Source organism: Squalius cephalus, assembly GCF_949319135.1.
Source record: "Squalius cephalus genome assembly, contig: scaffold_75, whole genome shotgun sequence".
Taxonomy (NCBI): domain Eukaryota; kingdom Metazoa; phylum Chordata; class Actinopteri; order Cypriniformes; family Leuciscidae; genus Squalius; species Squalius cephalus.
In genome coordinates, this window is record NW_027645840.1 from 119,026 (window position 1) to 135,722 (window position 16,697).

The following is a 16,697-nucleotide window of genomic DNA, read 5'->3' on the forward strand; positions in this document are numbered from 1 at the left end:
ATACATTGACTCATGATGCTGCAAAAATTTACTTGGAGGCAATGATAATTCCTCATATAAATTACTGTATTTCTTGTTGGTCACAGACGAGTGAAACAGCAATAAATCCTTTAAAATCTTTATATAATCAAGCTGTTAAAGTGTTAGACAAAAAGCCACTGAGATATCATCACTGTTTGATTCTTGGAAAATACAGCATGTTAAACTTTGATAATATAATTGTGTATGCCAATGTGCGATTAGTTTTTAACATTTTGAATAATATTGCGCCTCCACCCCTGAGAACATTTGTCCAGCTCTGTTCTGAACAGATGACTAGGAGCTCCAGGTCCACGAGTCGCAATGACTGCAGACTGCCTACACGTGGCTCGGCCTTTGCACAGACAGCCTTCTCATTTAAAGGCATCAAAGAATGCAGGGATAAACAAGGAGAAATGTTTGGAGAAGACAATGTTCTGTGCTCTTTCTTTGTGATCATCTGTCCAGGGTGCGTTTTATTGCTTTATTGCAGGGTGATTTTTATCTCTGCTTTTGTCTTAGCAGGAAAATCAGTTCTTACAAAGTCATTGTTTTATCAAAGTTAAACGATTTCCCAGAAGGACATTTCAAAACCTGTCCCTTATCTAGACCTTGCCTTTCGTCTGTATTTATAATTAACTTTTGTCACGTCCATAGTTATGTCCATAATCATGTGTCAGAGTTAATGCAATTTGAAAAATAAATAAATAAATAAACAGTTTTAGGACAAAAGGCAAGTACTGTACATAACATGAATCATATAATAATAAGAATTTTATGAAACCAAATTAATATGAAACCTGACAGGCAGCAAATAAGAAAAATGGGCTGATATAATTGTAGGCTATGTCTTAGTTTTAGTAAGCACTCTGGCTGCTGCATTTTGAACTAGCTTGAGTTTATTTATTGAGCCTGTATCAGGACAATACAGTTGTCAAATCTTGAGGACTAGTCTGGAAAAAGGCTGTTCTGCAAACACTGGAAATATATGTGTCAAAGGGATCAGACCCAACACATCGCTTTACTTTATTCGCACTTGTATTTACTAGTTTTTCTAGCAATGATGCAATAAAGGCTTTTTAGATTTTTTTTATTTATTTATTTTTATTTAATTTTAAATGCTTTGATTATAAATCATGAATCATGGAATCAGTTAATCCTTATCCAAAGGTCACCAGGAGATATAGACTTTGCATTCATGCCTATGATCATACAGCCCAGCCAACATTTGTATGAAATGGGCTGAAAAATGGGCCCCATGTAGGATTGTCCACAGGTTCCATAATGGCCCATGTTGATTGCCCAGATGGATTTCATGTAGGATTTCATGTAGGATTGCACTTGGTACTAGGTGGGACCCAAGTGGGCAAAATGCACAAGACCCATCTCTGTCCCAGCTTTAACCCAGTAGACATTAGTATGTGGGGCCCATGTGGGTTTGAAATGGGCTGAAAAATGGGCTCTGTATGGGATTGTCCGGGGTTCTAGCTAAGCTAAGGGGAAGTAACATGAAAAAGGTACTAGCATCAGTTAAATGAACTGTTGTACTGTACTTGTCAATCATTGGCCAATTTTTATGTTTACTCCTCCTTTAACTAGCTAAATAAATATTGGGCAGACTCAGTCTCATATAAACCTTTTCAACAAGACAAGACTCTACATGAGTATCCAGGTAAGGCAGAATATTTCATCTGCTTTTTTATTTTACACTGTAAAAAATGATATTCTTCCTCAGTGTTTTTGTCTTGTTTTCCAGTACAATAAAAATAAAATCAAATGTATCTGCCGACACGGCACGTGAAACATGATGGATGATGATGCTGAAATCGCTGTTGTTGGTATTGGATGCCACTTTCCTGGAGGTAACTGATAACTATTTACCATTTATTATTTCTTCATGTCATGTTTTTGGCTTAAACTATATTTGGAATGTATGTTCTCATCTATTTTAGGCGAGGGACTTGAAAACTTCTGGCGAGTCCTTCTTCATGGAGAGAACTGTGCAGTTCAGATACCAAATGACAGGTTTAATCTCTCTCAATGGTACGATCCAGATGAGAGTAAGGCAGGAAAGACATACACAACAAAGGCAGCACTTATTAATGGGTAAACCTTCAATTAATTTGCCCTCATAAAATAAATCAAAGGGGTCATGCATTCTGTTTTTAATCATTATTCTCCTTAATGATCACTTATGTTTTTCAAGTTAAAAAATTGTGCAAACTTAAAAAAAATACATTAAAGGCCAGTGGCTAGAATGCTCCATTTTGGGATGACACACTAGCCGCGTTTCCACTATCGGGCCAGGGCCGGGCCGTGCTAGTGCGTGCCAGGGCCAGTCGCGTTTCCACTGTCACTTCCGGGGCTGGATCGGGGCTTACTCGGGGCCAACGGCCAGGATTTCTGGCCCGTCGAATACCTTGGGCCAAAGCGGGCCAAAGCGGGCCAGCTCGGGCTAGAGGAGTGGTTACCAACATAGGAGGAGTTTACCAGCGCCGGATGATTCTGTCAGCATTAAAGACTTAAAAATAAAATAATTTAACTCGTGTTCATGTTTGAATGCCTTCTGTTTGTGATGCAAAAGACTATGCGCGCTAATCGTTACCATAGTAAACATAGTAAACGCTTGAAGATACGCATAGTAAAAAAAACATAGCGAACGCTTGAAGAAATCAGACCAATCTTAAAGGCTATGACAGTCATGTTTTTATTTTATCTGTCATAGCCTACGTCTCGTCTCTTTAAACCGGACTATCATAAAATAAAGTAACTTTTTTTTCGGGAGCTTCCTCTGTTTCTCTGACTGAAATATCTGTATGGGAGTCGAGAGATTGCTAAATCTAAGTCGAGAGATTGCTAGAGATTGCTAAAGCTCCTCAGGTCGTGGCATATATTTGTAGAAATTATCATTTTTTTCTAAATGTGATGTAAATATGATAAAGAAACAGACGCGACTGAAAAAGTAAGTGTGTCCTCTTTCTTTTGTGAAATAGACCTAACGGTAATTTATTTCTGAGTGACTAATGTGCAATTTTGACATAAATTAATTCATTATGATCAATGTATCACTTTTTATTGTAAATCTGTGGTAAAACATCGATGCTTGGGTTTTAAATATTCAAGTAAACAAACAAAAAAAATGCTAGCAAACGGCCGCTTTTATCGTGTTTGTTTTCAACGCTGTTTCCAGTGATTTCTGATTAGTTTTCTGATAAAACTTCCATTTGTTGGTGAAAGGATGGGTTAGTGTGACGTTGTTCCAGAGAGGCGTGTTACAGGCGTGTTTTAGTGAAGCGCTGTGGAGCTTCTGGCCCGACAGTGGAAACGCAGGCCCGGTGCTATTGGCCCGAGGCTATTAGCCCGGCACGGCCCGTTTAAAGCCCTGGCCCGGCCCTGGCCCGACAGTGGAAACGCGGCTAGTACTAACTGAGCCCCATCTGTTTGGCCTCTCTTGGCATCAATTCACTCAATAACCCAATTATTTACCTTTTATTATGTGCAGTTTGAATGATTTCGACAACAAGTTTTTCAGCATCACTGATTCTGAATCGATCAGTATGGACCCCCAGCACAAACTTTTGCTGCAGTGCACCTACAGGGCCCTAGAGGATGCTGGGATACCAATGGAAAAGGCCAGTGGAACGAAAACAGGAGTATTTTTGGGTAACATATGCTAAAGAATTAATATATTCTTACTGTTAATGTCTAGGAGTAAATGTATGTGTGTGTTCAGTTATTAATCTCAGTGGATTTATATGTGCATGCATTTATAATTGCATGGTAAATGCCATAGGAGCAATCTGTGGTTAATGATTTGCTTGTGATTGCTTGATTTTCAGGCCTAATGAATAGGGACTTTGAGCTGGCCTCTGTGAGGATTAATCCAAAACACATCAACCACACATCTGGCACTGGTACCGCTATGAGCATAGCAGCCAACCGCATCTCATACATATTCAACCTCACTGGCCCCTCAGTGTCTATTGACTGTGCCTGTTCCTCATCCCTCGTCGCTCTTCACTTCGCTTGTCAAGCCATAAAACAAGGTAGTCTTCACAAACATGTACTGTGTGTAAAACTTGGGAATATATTTTCGCTCTTTCTACTCTTAAGGAGATTGTTTACGTGTAATTTGTATGTACAGTACATGCACACACTTTACATCCTCTCTGGACAAAATAAGCATCTTTACGATTTGCAGATGCATTTATCCAAAGCAACAAATATACCCGGAATATTACAATACTATCTGCACTACTTGTATAATTGTTGGTTAATGTCTGCAGTAGACCAGTGGTACTAACACTATTAAAATGTTATTTTATTCAAACAGTTCCTTTCTGTGTTATATTTCAATTTATAATTATAATTTGAATATTTCTTTATACATCTATAAGATCAGCCCTAACCCTTATGTTTAACTCAATAGTGTGGGATATGAATAGCTAATATTCTACTAGAGTTTCAGATGCAGCCTCACAAATGTATTCCCCTGCAAAACAGAGAGCAGCCAAAAATGTGAAATAACAGCAAAATAAATGTATGTTTGTATTTAAAGCCTGTGAGCTTAATGAAAGTTTTCCCTCAATGTCTGTGAGTTAACAGTGAGGAACAGTTCTCGACTCACCCACAACGGCCCATGCTCAGTCTATTCAGTGGCTCGCCGCATCGTTCAAAGAGGGCGACTTCGTACCCCTCTGAACGTTTCAGAGGATCCTGGGGCTCATGGCCTCCGCGTCACCAGTACTCCAACTAGGCCTACTGCAAATGCGTCCTCTTCAGCTATGGCTAGCACCTCAAGTTCCGTCCCATGCATGGCGCTCGGGCCTTTTGACTATCAGGGTAGATCAGCGCTGTACCAAAGCTCTGAAACCCTGGAAAGACACCAGCTGGTACCAGCAGGGTGTAAGCATGGGTGTGATCTCAGAGAAGAGGGTTATCTCAACAGATGCTTCCAACTCAGGTTGGGGACCCCTGTACGAGGGCAGGCCTGCATCCGGCCTCTGGTCGAGCTCGGAGCAACGCCTTCACATCAACTGCCTCGAGATGAGAGCGGCTTTTCTAGCCCTAAAAACCTTCCTTCCATACCTGGCGGGACACCACGTCCTGGTCCGCACAGACAACATGTCAGTGGTGTCTTACATAAATCGCCAGGGCGGCCTCAGGTCCCCAAACCTGCTAGCCATAGCCTCACAGCTAATGCTTTGGGCTCAGACCAACCTGCGCTCACTCAGGGCAGCTCATGTGCCAGGCACGATGAACGTGGGAGCAGACATGCTTTCTCGGGGCAACGTTTCCCCAGAGGAGTGGTCTCTACATCCCGAGACGGTTCTCCTGTTATGGGAGATCTGCGGCAGGGCAGAGGTAGACCTCTTTGCCTCAGAAGAGAACTGTCACTGCCCAATCTTTTTCTCAAAGAGCAGGGATGCGCTGGCCCACATCTGGCCCAGCCTCCCCCTCTATGTGTTTCCTCCAGTCTCGATGCTCCCCCAAGTCATCGAACGGATCAGGAACACGAGTTGCGCAGTCCTCCTTGTAGCCCCCCTCTGGCGAACTCAGTCTTGGTTCCCAGAGCTAATGCAGTTGTCAGAGATAGCTCCATGGCCGATCCCGCTCAGGACCGACCTCCTGGCGCCCCCGTCCCGACTTGTGGGCCCTCCATGCGTGGCCACTCAATGGGTACCCCAGGACCTCCCGGAAGGTGTCCTGAATACTATTACGGAGGCTAGGGCCCCTTCCACAAGGAGCCTCTACCAATTCAAATGGTCAACGTTCTCGAGCTGGTGTTTAGCTCGTAACCTCGACCCGTATACATGCGGAGTACCACTGGTGCTCTCCTTCCTCCAAGAGCTGCTGGACGTGGGACGCTCCCCCTCCACGCTCAAAGTATATGTGGCAGCTATCGCGGCCTTTCATGTTCAGGTGGAGATTCCCAATCCCAGGCATTTCACAGTGGGTACTGAGAACAGCAGAACAAGGCTATTCACTTCAGTTTGCTCGCAGACCGCCACGCTTTCGAGGCAAGGTCGAGACAACAGTGAGAGAGGGCGTGGCCCACATTCTCCGCACAGAAGTGTTGAAACTGTTAGAAAAGGGAGTGATCCAGCCGGTTCACAGCTTGCAGAGCGAGTCAAGCTTTTACAGCTGTTACTTTCTCGTCCCCAAAAAGGACGGCGATCTCAGACCCATTCTGGATCTCAGAAAACTGAACGAGTCACTCATGAGACGGCACAAGATTCTCGCACAAATTCGCCCGGGAGATTGTTTTTTCTCAGTGGATCTGAAAGATGCTTATTTTCACATCCAGATATCGCCCCGTCACAGGCCATTCCTGAGATTTGCCTTCGAGGGGCAGGCTTACCAGTACACAGTACTTCTGTTCGGCCTGTCTCTGGCTCCTCGTACATTTACGAAGTGCATGGACGCGGCGCTTACCCCTTTGAGACAACAGGGCGTGCGCGTGTTCAATTATCTAGACGATTGGCTAATCATAGCACAATCGGAGGAGTTATTATTAACTCACAGATCCTGGCTTCTCAGTCACCTGGACTCTTTGGGCCTCAGGATCAACACTGCCAAGAGCCAACTATCGGCCAGACAGAGAATTTAATTACTGGGCATAACATTGGACTCTTTGGAGATCATAACATTGGACTCTCTCTCTATACAACGCCTGGCCACCTCTTTCAGCGTGGGCGCGTTGACACCTCTCAAGAGGTTCCAGAAGATGCTGGGCATGATGGCCTCTGCATCCCCGGTCCTGCAGCTGGGTTTGCTACGCATGCGCCCACTGCAACACTGGCTAAAGAACCGCGTTCCAGCTCATGCATGGCGATATGGTCATTTACCAATCAGAGCGAGTCTCAGCTGTGTCAGAGCTCTGGCTCCCTGGAAAAGGGCCGAATGGTTTCGGTCCGGCGTGAGTCTGGGTGTCGTGTCAGTCAGACAGACCATCTTGACAGATGCCTCCAACCTAGGTTGGGGGGCTCTTTTTGAGGGCAGACCAGAATCCGCTCTTTGTTCAGACTCGGAAAAGAGCCTTCACATAAATTGTTTGGAGATGAAGGCAGTCACTCTAGCGCTGGAAGCCTTCACCCACGTATGGCCGGAACGCCCGCTCTATGCTTTTCCGCCGGTGTCGATGATACCACAGGCCATCGAGCGAATCAGGGAACACCAGAGTGTGGTGTTGTTCATAGCTCCGCTCTGGAAAAACCAGTCGTGGTTTCCCGAGTTGATTCAGATGGCGGCCTCAGCCCCCCGGCCGATCCCGCTGAGGAGGGATCTCCTCTCTCAGGCGAACGGCACGATCTGGCACCCTCATCCCAATTTGTGGGCCCTGCACGCATGGCCGCTGAACAGATATCAGGGGATCTTTCCAACAGGGTGTTGAGGACCTAAACTGAGGCCAGAACGCCGTCAACCAGGCGCCTATATGCCCAGAAATGGGCTACGTTTTCTAGCTGGTGCACAGCACGGGAGCTAGACCTGCAGTCATGCGAGGTGCCTTCGGTATTCACCTTCCTACAAGAGCTGCTGGACGCGGGACCAGGGGTGTAATTTGGGGGGGGGGGGTTGGGGGGGAGATAACCCCCCCAATATTTAAATCTATGCATTACAACCCCCCCAATATATATACCATGATCACATGAAAAGGAGGCATCAGGAGGCATACCCAAACTTCAACCCCCCCAATGTTCAAACCAAATCTACGCCCTTGCGCGGGACGCACCCCGTCTATGCTCAAAGTGTATACGGCAGCCATAGCGGCTTTTCATGCTGCGGTAGCTGGTAAATCACTGGGAAGAAACGACATGATTGTTCGATTTCTAAAGGGCGCTAGGAGATTGAACCCTCCACAGACCCCCTCTGTCCCCAGCTGGGACCTGTCACTGGTGCTAGAGGCCCTGAAAGGCCCCCCATTTGAGCCACTTCAGTCCGCGGACTTAAAGTCGCTTTCGCTCAAGACCGCTTTGCTTATGGCAATCCCGTCAGTCAAGCGTGTGGGTGATCTGCAAGCGTTATCTACTAATGCTTCTTGCCTTGAGTTCAGGCCTAATGACTCCAGGGTCATCCTTAGACCGAGGCACGGCTATGTGCCCAAAGTGCTCTCCACTCTGTTCAGAGCACAGATTATCTCCTTAACGGCCCTCCCTGCTCTGTCCTGTCAGGGCACTCAGAACTTATCTGGAACGTTCCGCTTCATTCAGGCAATTGGAACAGCTATTTGTGTGATTTGGCGGCCACTCTAAAGGGCTAGCCGTTTCTAAGCATAGTCTGTCGCGTTGGGTAGTGGACGCTATCACGCTGGCTTACGGATCAAAGGGCATGCAGTGCCCTTTGGGGGTTAGAGCTCACTCCACGAGAGGCATGGCCTCTTCCTGGGCATGGTCTAGTGGAGTCCCCCTTGAAGATATTTGTGCGGCGGCAGGCTGGGCCTCTCCGTCCACATTTATGAAATTTTACAAGTTGGAAGTTCCCGCTTTGCAAGCGAAGGTTCTTTCCGTCTAAGTGCAAGCACTACCCTATTCATAGATCTAACCTAGTTGATCTGCCATACTTGGCCTATTATGCCCCACATAAAGCCTGTCAGTGACTGGCTGTGAATATATATACACTATATATCAGATATATATACATGTGTGTACACAAATGGGCTTATTTTCTCCTGTACAGGAGCCAAGAGAGCACGCACAGCGTTTTGCAGGGGTTATCCCATATCGTATAGCTACGCAATAGGAGAGACCTCATTTCAGGGAACTGAGGTTACGTGAGTAACCGAGTAGATATCATTACTGCATACCAGAGAGCAAAAATAATTTATATTATTGTAGCAGTATTATAGTAGTCTGCAACAAAGTGTGATTAGTCTATTATAGCACATATCTGATTTGTGTCTGCCCCACAAAGAAAAAGGCATTTGAAAAAAAAATTGTTTGCATTTCTTATCTACTTATGTCGCTAGTAACCACAATCAATGTCTTTTTTTTCCCCAACACATCCCATAATTTAAAAAATATTGGCCTCTACCAAATTGGTGAGATGGCACTTAAAGGTAAAAGAAATTGTATACACATTTTCATATGAACTATGAAAATATGAACTATAATACTAATTTATTTAAAAACATAATCAAAATAAAATATTTTTGTTTATTGAATCTTCTTTATTTATTGAAGTATGCCATTAAATACTTCAGGTTTACATTTTAACACAGGAAATTTATGTTTTCTTGTTTTTTAACAATAAACAAAAATAAATAACACAAATAACTAAAAGTAACAAAACCAAAGACATTACATTCTTTGTGCATTAAAAAAAAAAAATAGCAAAAGATAGTAATATAATGGCATTTTAGGCTTTTATGTTTCAATAAACACACTGTCAAGTGTGTTAGAGCAACAAGATTTTTTTTTTCTTTGCCCATCATAATTTATGATCAAAAACTTTTCTAATCTTGACAAAACACATATTGTCCGAATGGTCTGAGTCTCAAGGTTCCATATTTTGTGACAGAAGTGATATTTGGACAGAAATGTATTAATTTGTTACGGCAGAATGCATACAATTAAATTCAATGAAATGTATGTCACCCGGTGGCTATTTTTGGTAATACGCCTAAACAAAATATCATGGGAACTTAATTTTTTGTGATATCAACTTCAAATTTGGAACACAACTTGGCTAGATATATGGCTTTGATTTTATAGTAATTTTATAGTAAAAATATTTTGTAAAATATATATTTTATATAAAAGAAAAAATATTAAGTACAGTATATTTGATTTACTGTAAATTTAAACTTCCATTACGTTTACATACTTTCATTTTTTGAAGGGCTTTCACTTCAGCAATAATCTGCTGAGTGTTTTCTTTAAAACAAGACCAAACTTAAGTCTATATTCCAAAGCATTCTTGAATTAGAACCAAGTTTTAATAGTACATTTTAATGTCCATTCTCAAAAAGGGCAGTTAACCATTATGTGACAAATCAACCGTTTGGTTGAGCATGTTTTTGAAAATGTATTAAAAACATGGCAGGAGTGATTTTTTTGTTTCTGAAATCAATGTTTGAGGAAGTGTTGTGACAAGTACTGTTGATTGACTGTGAAACCTAGTGGATTTTTTTGGTACAACATACCTCAACCAGATGGTAGAGATGGCTCAATCAGCTTGAATTAAGTTAGGTACTCCTCTCAATACAATATAGTGACTCAAAACCATTTGGTCGAGCAGCACCTTTGATTACATTAATATATAGCTTTTGTAATGTCTGGCTGTCTGTGTTCCACTCAACAGGAGACTGTGAAATGGCCTTGTTTGGGGGTGTGAGCTGTATTTTGGAGCCACTTGTTTTTGTTGCTCTCTCCAAGGCAAAAATGATCTCCTCTGATGGCACCAGTAAACCCTTCAGCAGCCAAGCAGACGGATATGGGAGAGGTGAAGGCTGTGGGATTGTTCTCCTAAAGCCTCTGAAAAAAGTAAACAATAAGATTGTCTCACATAAACACATCACTATAACAACAATGCACCATATGATAAAGTACTATAACCAAGTAACCAGAAGTAGTCTATGTTTTGACAGGCTCTCGAGGACCATGATCATATTTGGGGCACAATCAGCAAAACTGCAGTAAATCAGGATGGCCACAGCGTTAGCCCAATCACCAAACCATCCATGGTACAGCAGGAGGAGCTGCTTAGACAGATCTACTCAACAGAGACTGACCTGACTAGTGTCCAGTACATTGAGGCTCATGGGACTGGGACTCCAGTTGGAGATCCAATAGAGGCAGGTAGCATCTCAAAAGTCATTGCCAAAGCAAGACCTCAAAAGTCAGGGCCACTCATCATTGGTTCTGTTAAAGGCAATATTGGACACACAGAATCTGCCGCAGGTGTTGCAGGGCTCATAAAGGTTGTTTTGATGATGCAGCACGAAACCATAGTGCCATCATTGTTCTACTCCGTGGAAAACTCCAGCATAGACACTGAATCTCTCAATATCAAAATCCCCACCACAGCAGAAAAATGGATCAGTGACCGCAGAGCAGGGAGGAGTGCAGGAATCAATAACTTTGGGTTTGGTGGAACAAATGCACATGCAATTGTCAGACAATATGTTCAGTCAAAAAAGCCAAGAGCTCAGCAGATCAGCAAATCCCATCAGTATTTTGTGGTCTCTGCAGCCTCTGAAAAATCCATGAAAAATATAATTGAAAAAATGGCAGAACAGATCAGTGCAGGGAAAATATCAGATCTACAGTCTTTACTGTATACATCTGCATGCAGAAGAAGTCACTTGAAACACAAGTACAGAAAAGTATTTCAAACATCATCATTGGCAGATCTGCAAGAGAAACTTACTGCTGCTGTGGAGAAAAAGCTTGCACCGTCAAAGACAGACTCCAAGCTAGTTTTTGTGTTTTGTGGCAATGGTGTTACATATCAGGGTATGTGCAAGCAGCTCCTAAAACAAGAGCCAGTTTTCAGAGAGGAAATTGTGAAGATTGAAACTCTGTTGCAAAGCCATAGAAGTTTGAATCTGTTGGAGATGCTGGAAAGTGAATCTGAGAAAAGTACAGAGCTGTCTGATCCAAAGATTGTCCAGCCTCTTCTGTTTGCTATTCAGGTTGCTGTTGTCAAACTCCTGAAACACTGGGGCATCAGTCCTGATGCTGTGTTGGGGCACTCTATTGGAGAAGTCGCTGCAGCTCATTGTTCTGGTTTGCTGTCACTTGAAGATGCAGTGAAAGTCATCCACTATCGCAGTTCTCTGCAAAGCACTGTGACAGGAGGGAAGATGCTGGTAGTCAGTAATATGGCTGTTTCTGAAGTCTTGAAAATTCTTCCATCTTATTCAGGAAAGGTTTGTCTGGCTGCTTATAACAGCCCTCAGTCCTGCACCCTCTCAGGAGATGCAGATGACATTGACAGGCTGCAACAGAATTTGAGCAACTCATCCAGTGGAAAAGATTTGTTCCTTCGCATTTTAGATGTACCTGCAGCATACCACAGTCACAAGATGGATCCCATTTTATCCAAAGTGGAACAGAGTATAGGCTCATTGCAGGCACATCATTTGGAGGCAGAATTGTTCTCAACAGTGACAGGTGTTAGTTTGTGTTCCTCAGATTTTATTACTGGTGAATATTGGGCAAAGAATATCAGAGAACCTGTTGAATTTGAACAAGCTGTAAGATCTGCAGCTAAAAACAAAAGAAGTGTGATATTTGTTGAAATTGGTCCAAGAAGATCTTTGCAGAGGTACATCACTGAGACTCTGGGAAATGACTTCACTGTGATTCCCTCAGTGCAGCCTGATAAAGATCATGAGACCATGCTTACTGTTGTTTCCAAACTGTTTGAGCTTGGGGTAAAAGTGGACTGGGAAATGTTCTACAAAGGCTTTGAGGCTGAACCAGTTCCCTTTCCACGATACCAGTTTGATGATGTGAAGAGAGATGTCTTTGCTTCACATTTGCAGTTGATCAGTCCCACTGGCAACCATCCAGTAGTTACACAAATGGGTACAGACAGTTCAGTGTTCAGCTGTGATTTATCCTCTGAATCAGTGGCCTTCCTGCAGCACCACAAGCACAGTGGGGTTGCCATCATTCCTGGGGCATTTTATGCAGAGTTGGGTTTAGCAACTTGCATGGCATACATGAAACCTAAGATTCCACTAAGTTCTCTGCAGCTCAGCATAACATTCCAGAATCCATTCGTTTTCACCCAGAATGCCCCAGATATAAAAGTACAGCTGGATCCATCTGACCAGGCTGATAACACATGTAACTTCAAAGTACACTCTACTTCTGCAGTCTATGCGTTTGGCACAGTAGAAGCAAAACCAGGTAGAAGTCCTGAAGAACAGTTCATTTCATTAGACGGTATTTCCAAAAGATGCACATCCCACATGACGACTGAAGAACTCTACAATCATCTAAGTCAAACAGGATTTGATTATGGGTCTGTCTTCAGAAATAATGCAGATATTTATTGTGGGGAAGAATACAGAGAGGCTATATCTATTGTGAAGATCTCAAAGGAATTACTGCCTCAATTGCATGACTATCACCTTCACCCTGTGGTCTTGGATTATTTCATGCAGATTATTCCTGTAACTATAGGGGTCATATCAACAAGACCTCAATTTCCTGCACAAATAGAAAGCCTGACTGTTTTTGAACCATTGCAAGAGGAGATGGTTGTTTATCTGAGAGCAGTACATGTGGGAGAAGATGAGTTTGACATTTGTGGCTGCTTAGCCAACAAACAGGGTAGGGTGTTAGTTGAACTCAGGCATGTGAAGATCAGAATGCTAGGAAGTCGTTCTCAAGTAGTCAAGGAGTACTTCTACCATAACAATTTCAGTATCATCTCTGAAGTTGCCAGATTCGATACACCAATTAAGGCACTGGTCTTTTCTGACCAGGTAGGAATTTCTGAAGCTTTGCAACAGTACTTGGACCCAACATCTAGATATGTGTCGTCTTCAAACAGTAACACACTGTTAGAAAATGGAGTTGAACTTTTTTTGTCAAAACTGAAAATGTCAAGTGTAAAGAAAAAGTTCCAGGAAATTTTGTTCATGTGGGGTGATGCAGACCTATCCACTCTCGAATCAGAGAAGGTCTTGGACAGTATGGCAGGGTGTTGTGAGATTTTCAGAAAGATTGTAGTATATCTCAAAGCACTTCATTTCCCAGGTTATATCAGAGTAATAACCTATAAGTCGTCTGAGAGCATAGTGGAGCACATAAACCCTGGGTTTGTTCTGTCAGGCATGATAAGAGCATGTGCAGCTGAGTTGCCAGAACTTTCTTTTCAGCTGATTGACATGAGCTCTGCCACTTCTGAAGACATCGAAGCTTTGGTTCAGGTCCTCAGGTCTTACCCCTGTCACAAATATCCAGAGCTAGTAGTGAAGGAGGGCAAAATTCTCAAACCTGAAATCACCCACACACCTCTGCCAACCATGGCAATCTCTTCAAGAAACATCCACATGTTGCAAAATGAAGACTTCATTTTGCAAACATCTGACCCATATATAATGACAAATCTCTCAGCAACAAATATGGACAATCATACTGAACTGAATCAAGGAAAACACATTGAGCTTCATCTCAGTAAAATCTGTGTTCATTCATCAGATTACTTTCCAGTCAGCATTTCTGACCTGAAGTATGGCCAGACATTGTATTGGAACAAGCACACAACTGAAAACCATAAGCTCTTAGCCCTTGACTTTAGTGGCACTGTCACAGCTGTGGGTAAAGATGTCAGCAAATTTAAAGTTGGTGATCACGTTGTGTCTTGTTACCCTGTGGCTGCCACATCTAAAGTAGCTCTCCCAGCAGCTGTTTGCTGCAAAGCAAAAAGGGTTTCATTCCTGAAAGACGTGCCTTGTGTCTCTTATATGGTACTGGCTTGGGAGATCTTGCATGAGGCTTTACCCAAGGCTAAACAGCAAAGGAAACTGGGTATTTTCTCCACTGTTCCTGACTCAGCTCTGATGAATGTGTTAATTACTATTGCAAACAGATCAGGTTGGAATGTCAGAGTGAGCACACAGGCTGATCAGCTGTCTTGTGATTTTAGTGAGGTTGTGGCAGCTGTTCTTCTACCTCCTTATAATGTAAAAAACGTTGAAATAGCTAGCAGTGTTAGAGGCATCAAAGACATTGTGTTTGTCTGTGACAACCAGGCAGATTTCCCATTGAATTTAAAGACATTCAGTACAAATGAGGAGGTCTACTTCCATGTCGTTTTCATATCCCAAATAATGCAGAAAGGGTCTCTGCAAACACAAATGCCACAAATCTACCGTTGGCTGAAATCCTTGGATTTGGACAGAAAGTTATTGTCTTTAGACGCAACAGCTGTTCAAAGAGTGAAATCTCAAGACAACATTGATCTTATGTCTGTAAAAGAATCTGAATCATACTTCAGATGCCAGATCATACCCATTATAGTCCTGAATAGTGAAGCCAAAAACCAGCTGTCTGACATTCCATTGATGCCCAAACACAGTCTTTTCCAGAAAAATGCAGTCTATATTGTCACAGGTGGTTTAACTGGGTTGGGCTTTGAGACAGTAAAGTTCATTGCTCAGAAAGGAGGAGGGAACATTGTCCTGCTGTCTAGGAGTAATCCAAACCCTCAGATGCAACAAGAGATAAGTCAGGTCAGTCGCCATTGGGGTTCTGTCATTAAACCTCTGCCCTGTGATGTTTCGGTTTCTGAGCAAGTGGACCAGACAATTGTTAACATTGGAAAACTATTTCCATCTAGTCCCATCAAAGGGGTGTTTCACAGTGCAGTTGTCCTGCATGATGGGCTGATTGAACGTCTTGACAAATCTCTTTTTGAGAAAGTCATGAGGCCAAAAGTAAACGGAGTGATTAACCTTCACCGTGCTACCATACAGTGCAATCTGGATTACTTTGTGTGTTATTCCTCCATCGCTGCCTTCATTGGCAATGCCTCACAATCTAATTATGCAGCGGCTAATACATTCATGGACACTTTCTGTCAGTATCGCAGAAACATTGGGCTTTCTGGACAGTCCATTAATTGGGGGGCTTTGAATCTTGGTCTTTTGTTGAACAAAGTCCATGTCCAAAGATTTCTGGAGGCAAAGGGAATCATGCTTTTGGAGATTCCAGAAATCCATGAAAGTCTTGAGCAGTGCCTCTTGATCAACAAACCTCAACAGGTTGTATGCAGGTTCAATTTAAAAAACAGCTTTAATAACATCCTCAGTCAGAACAAATCACTGAATGTACGCTTGTTCAAAATAGCACAGGAAGCCATCATTAAAGCTGAAGTGTTCATATCTAGAACTGAACAACCCATGATGTCATCCTCACCACGTGATTATCTGAGGTTCATGATTAGTGAAACGACTGGTGTTGAGATGGACGAGCTGAATGATGATGTTCATCTTTTCGATTTAGGTATTGATTCAATGTTAGCCATGACTCTGCAGAATGTTCTCTTCAAAGATAGAGGTGTGAATGTCCCTCTAGTGACTCTGCTGGATCCAAATAGCACACTGGAAACTGTTATCAAAGTCCTGGAGGAGAATTGTGTTGACGAATATCAGAGTGAAGATGAGAGCAATTCCACATACTTATAATGGTGATTTGTATTTCTCCACAGCAGTCTTTTTGAAGCCTCTAAACAAATAATATTGTTTTAGGAAATTCATGAACTTTTGAAGTGAAATGGGTGTATAGTGTGTTTTGTACTACAGTACTTGATTAAACAATCCACCTTTCTGAATAAGGAATAAGTCCAATATTACAACTACATTTAATCTTTGTTTTACACTGTAAAAATTTATAACCTGAAATTGTTACCTTTAGGAGCTATTTTTATCTGTTTTATATATATATCTGTTTCTGCTGTATATTCACTTTGAATGCGCAAATGGATTCAAAATGTTCAAGCGTCCAACTAGATGTGATAGACGCGAATTTGACGCGCTATTCACGTTTGGTGTGAACGCAGCATTATTATGACACTGGACTGAGAACATACTATGCATAGATACACTTTTCATACTAACATCATAACACATTATCTGTTTTGCGCAAATTTTAACACCAGTTAACACAGATGTGTGTCACTGATTGTGTATTGTTTAGTGTTGTTCCTGTCCTCACCATGTC

The 16,697-nt window shown here is 42.5% G+C and overlaps 1 protein-coding gene across 1 annotated transcript; it reads left to right on the forward strand.

Annotated features, from left to right (window-relative positions):
- Nucleotides 1-1,822: 1,822 nt before the first annotated feature.
- Nucleotides 1,823-16,162, forward strand: LOC307154132 (mycocerosic acid synthase-like polyketide synthase; the record flags this gene model as incomplete). The annotated part of the gene is made up of 6 exons (XM_079898902.1): nucleotides 1,823-1,880; nucleotides 1,971-2,124; nucleotides 3,521-3,681; nucleotides 3,858-4,064; nucleotides 10,318-10,499; nucleotides 10,604-16,162. The coding sequence occupies 6 exons, from the start codon at nucleotides 1,823-1,825 to the stop codon at nucleotides 16,160-16,162; spliced, it is 6,321 nt and encodes a 2,106-aa protein (XP_079755028.1).
- Between the last annotated feature and the right edge of the window lie 535 nt (nucleotides 16,163-16,697).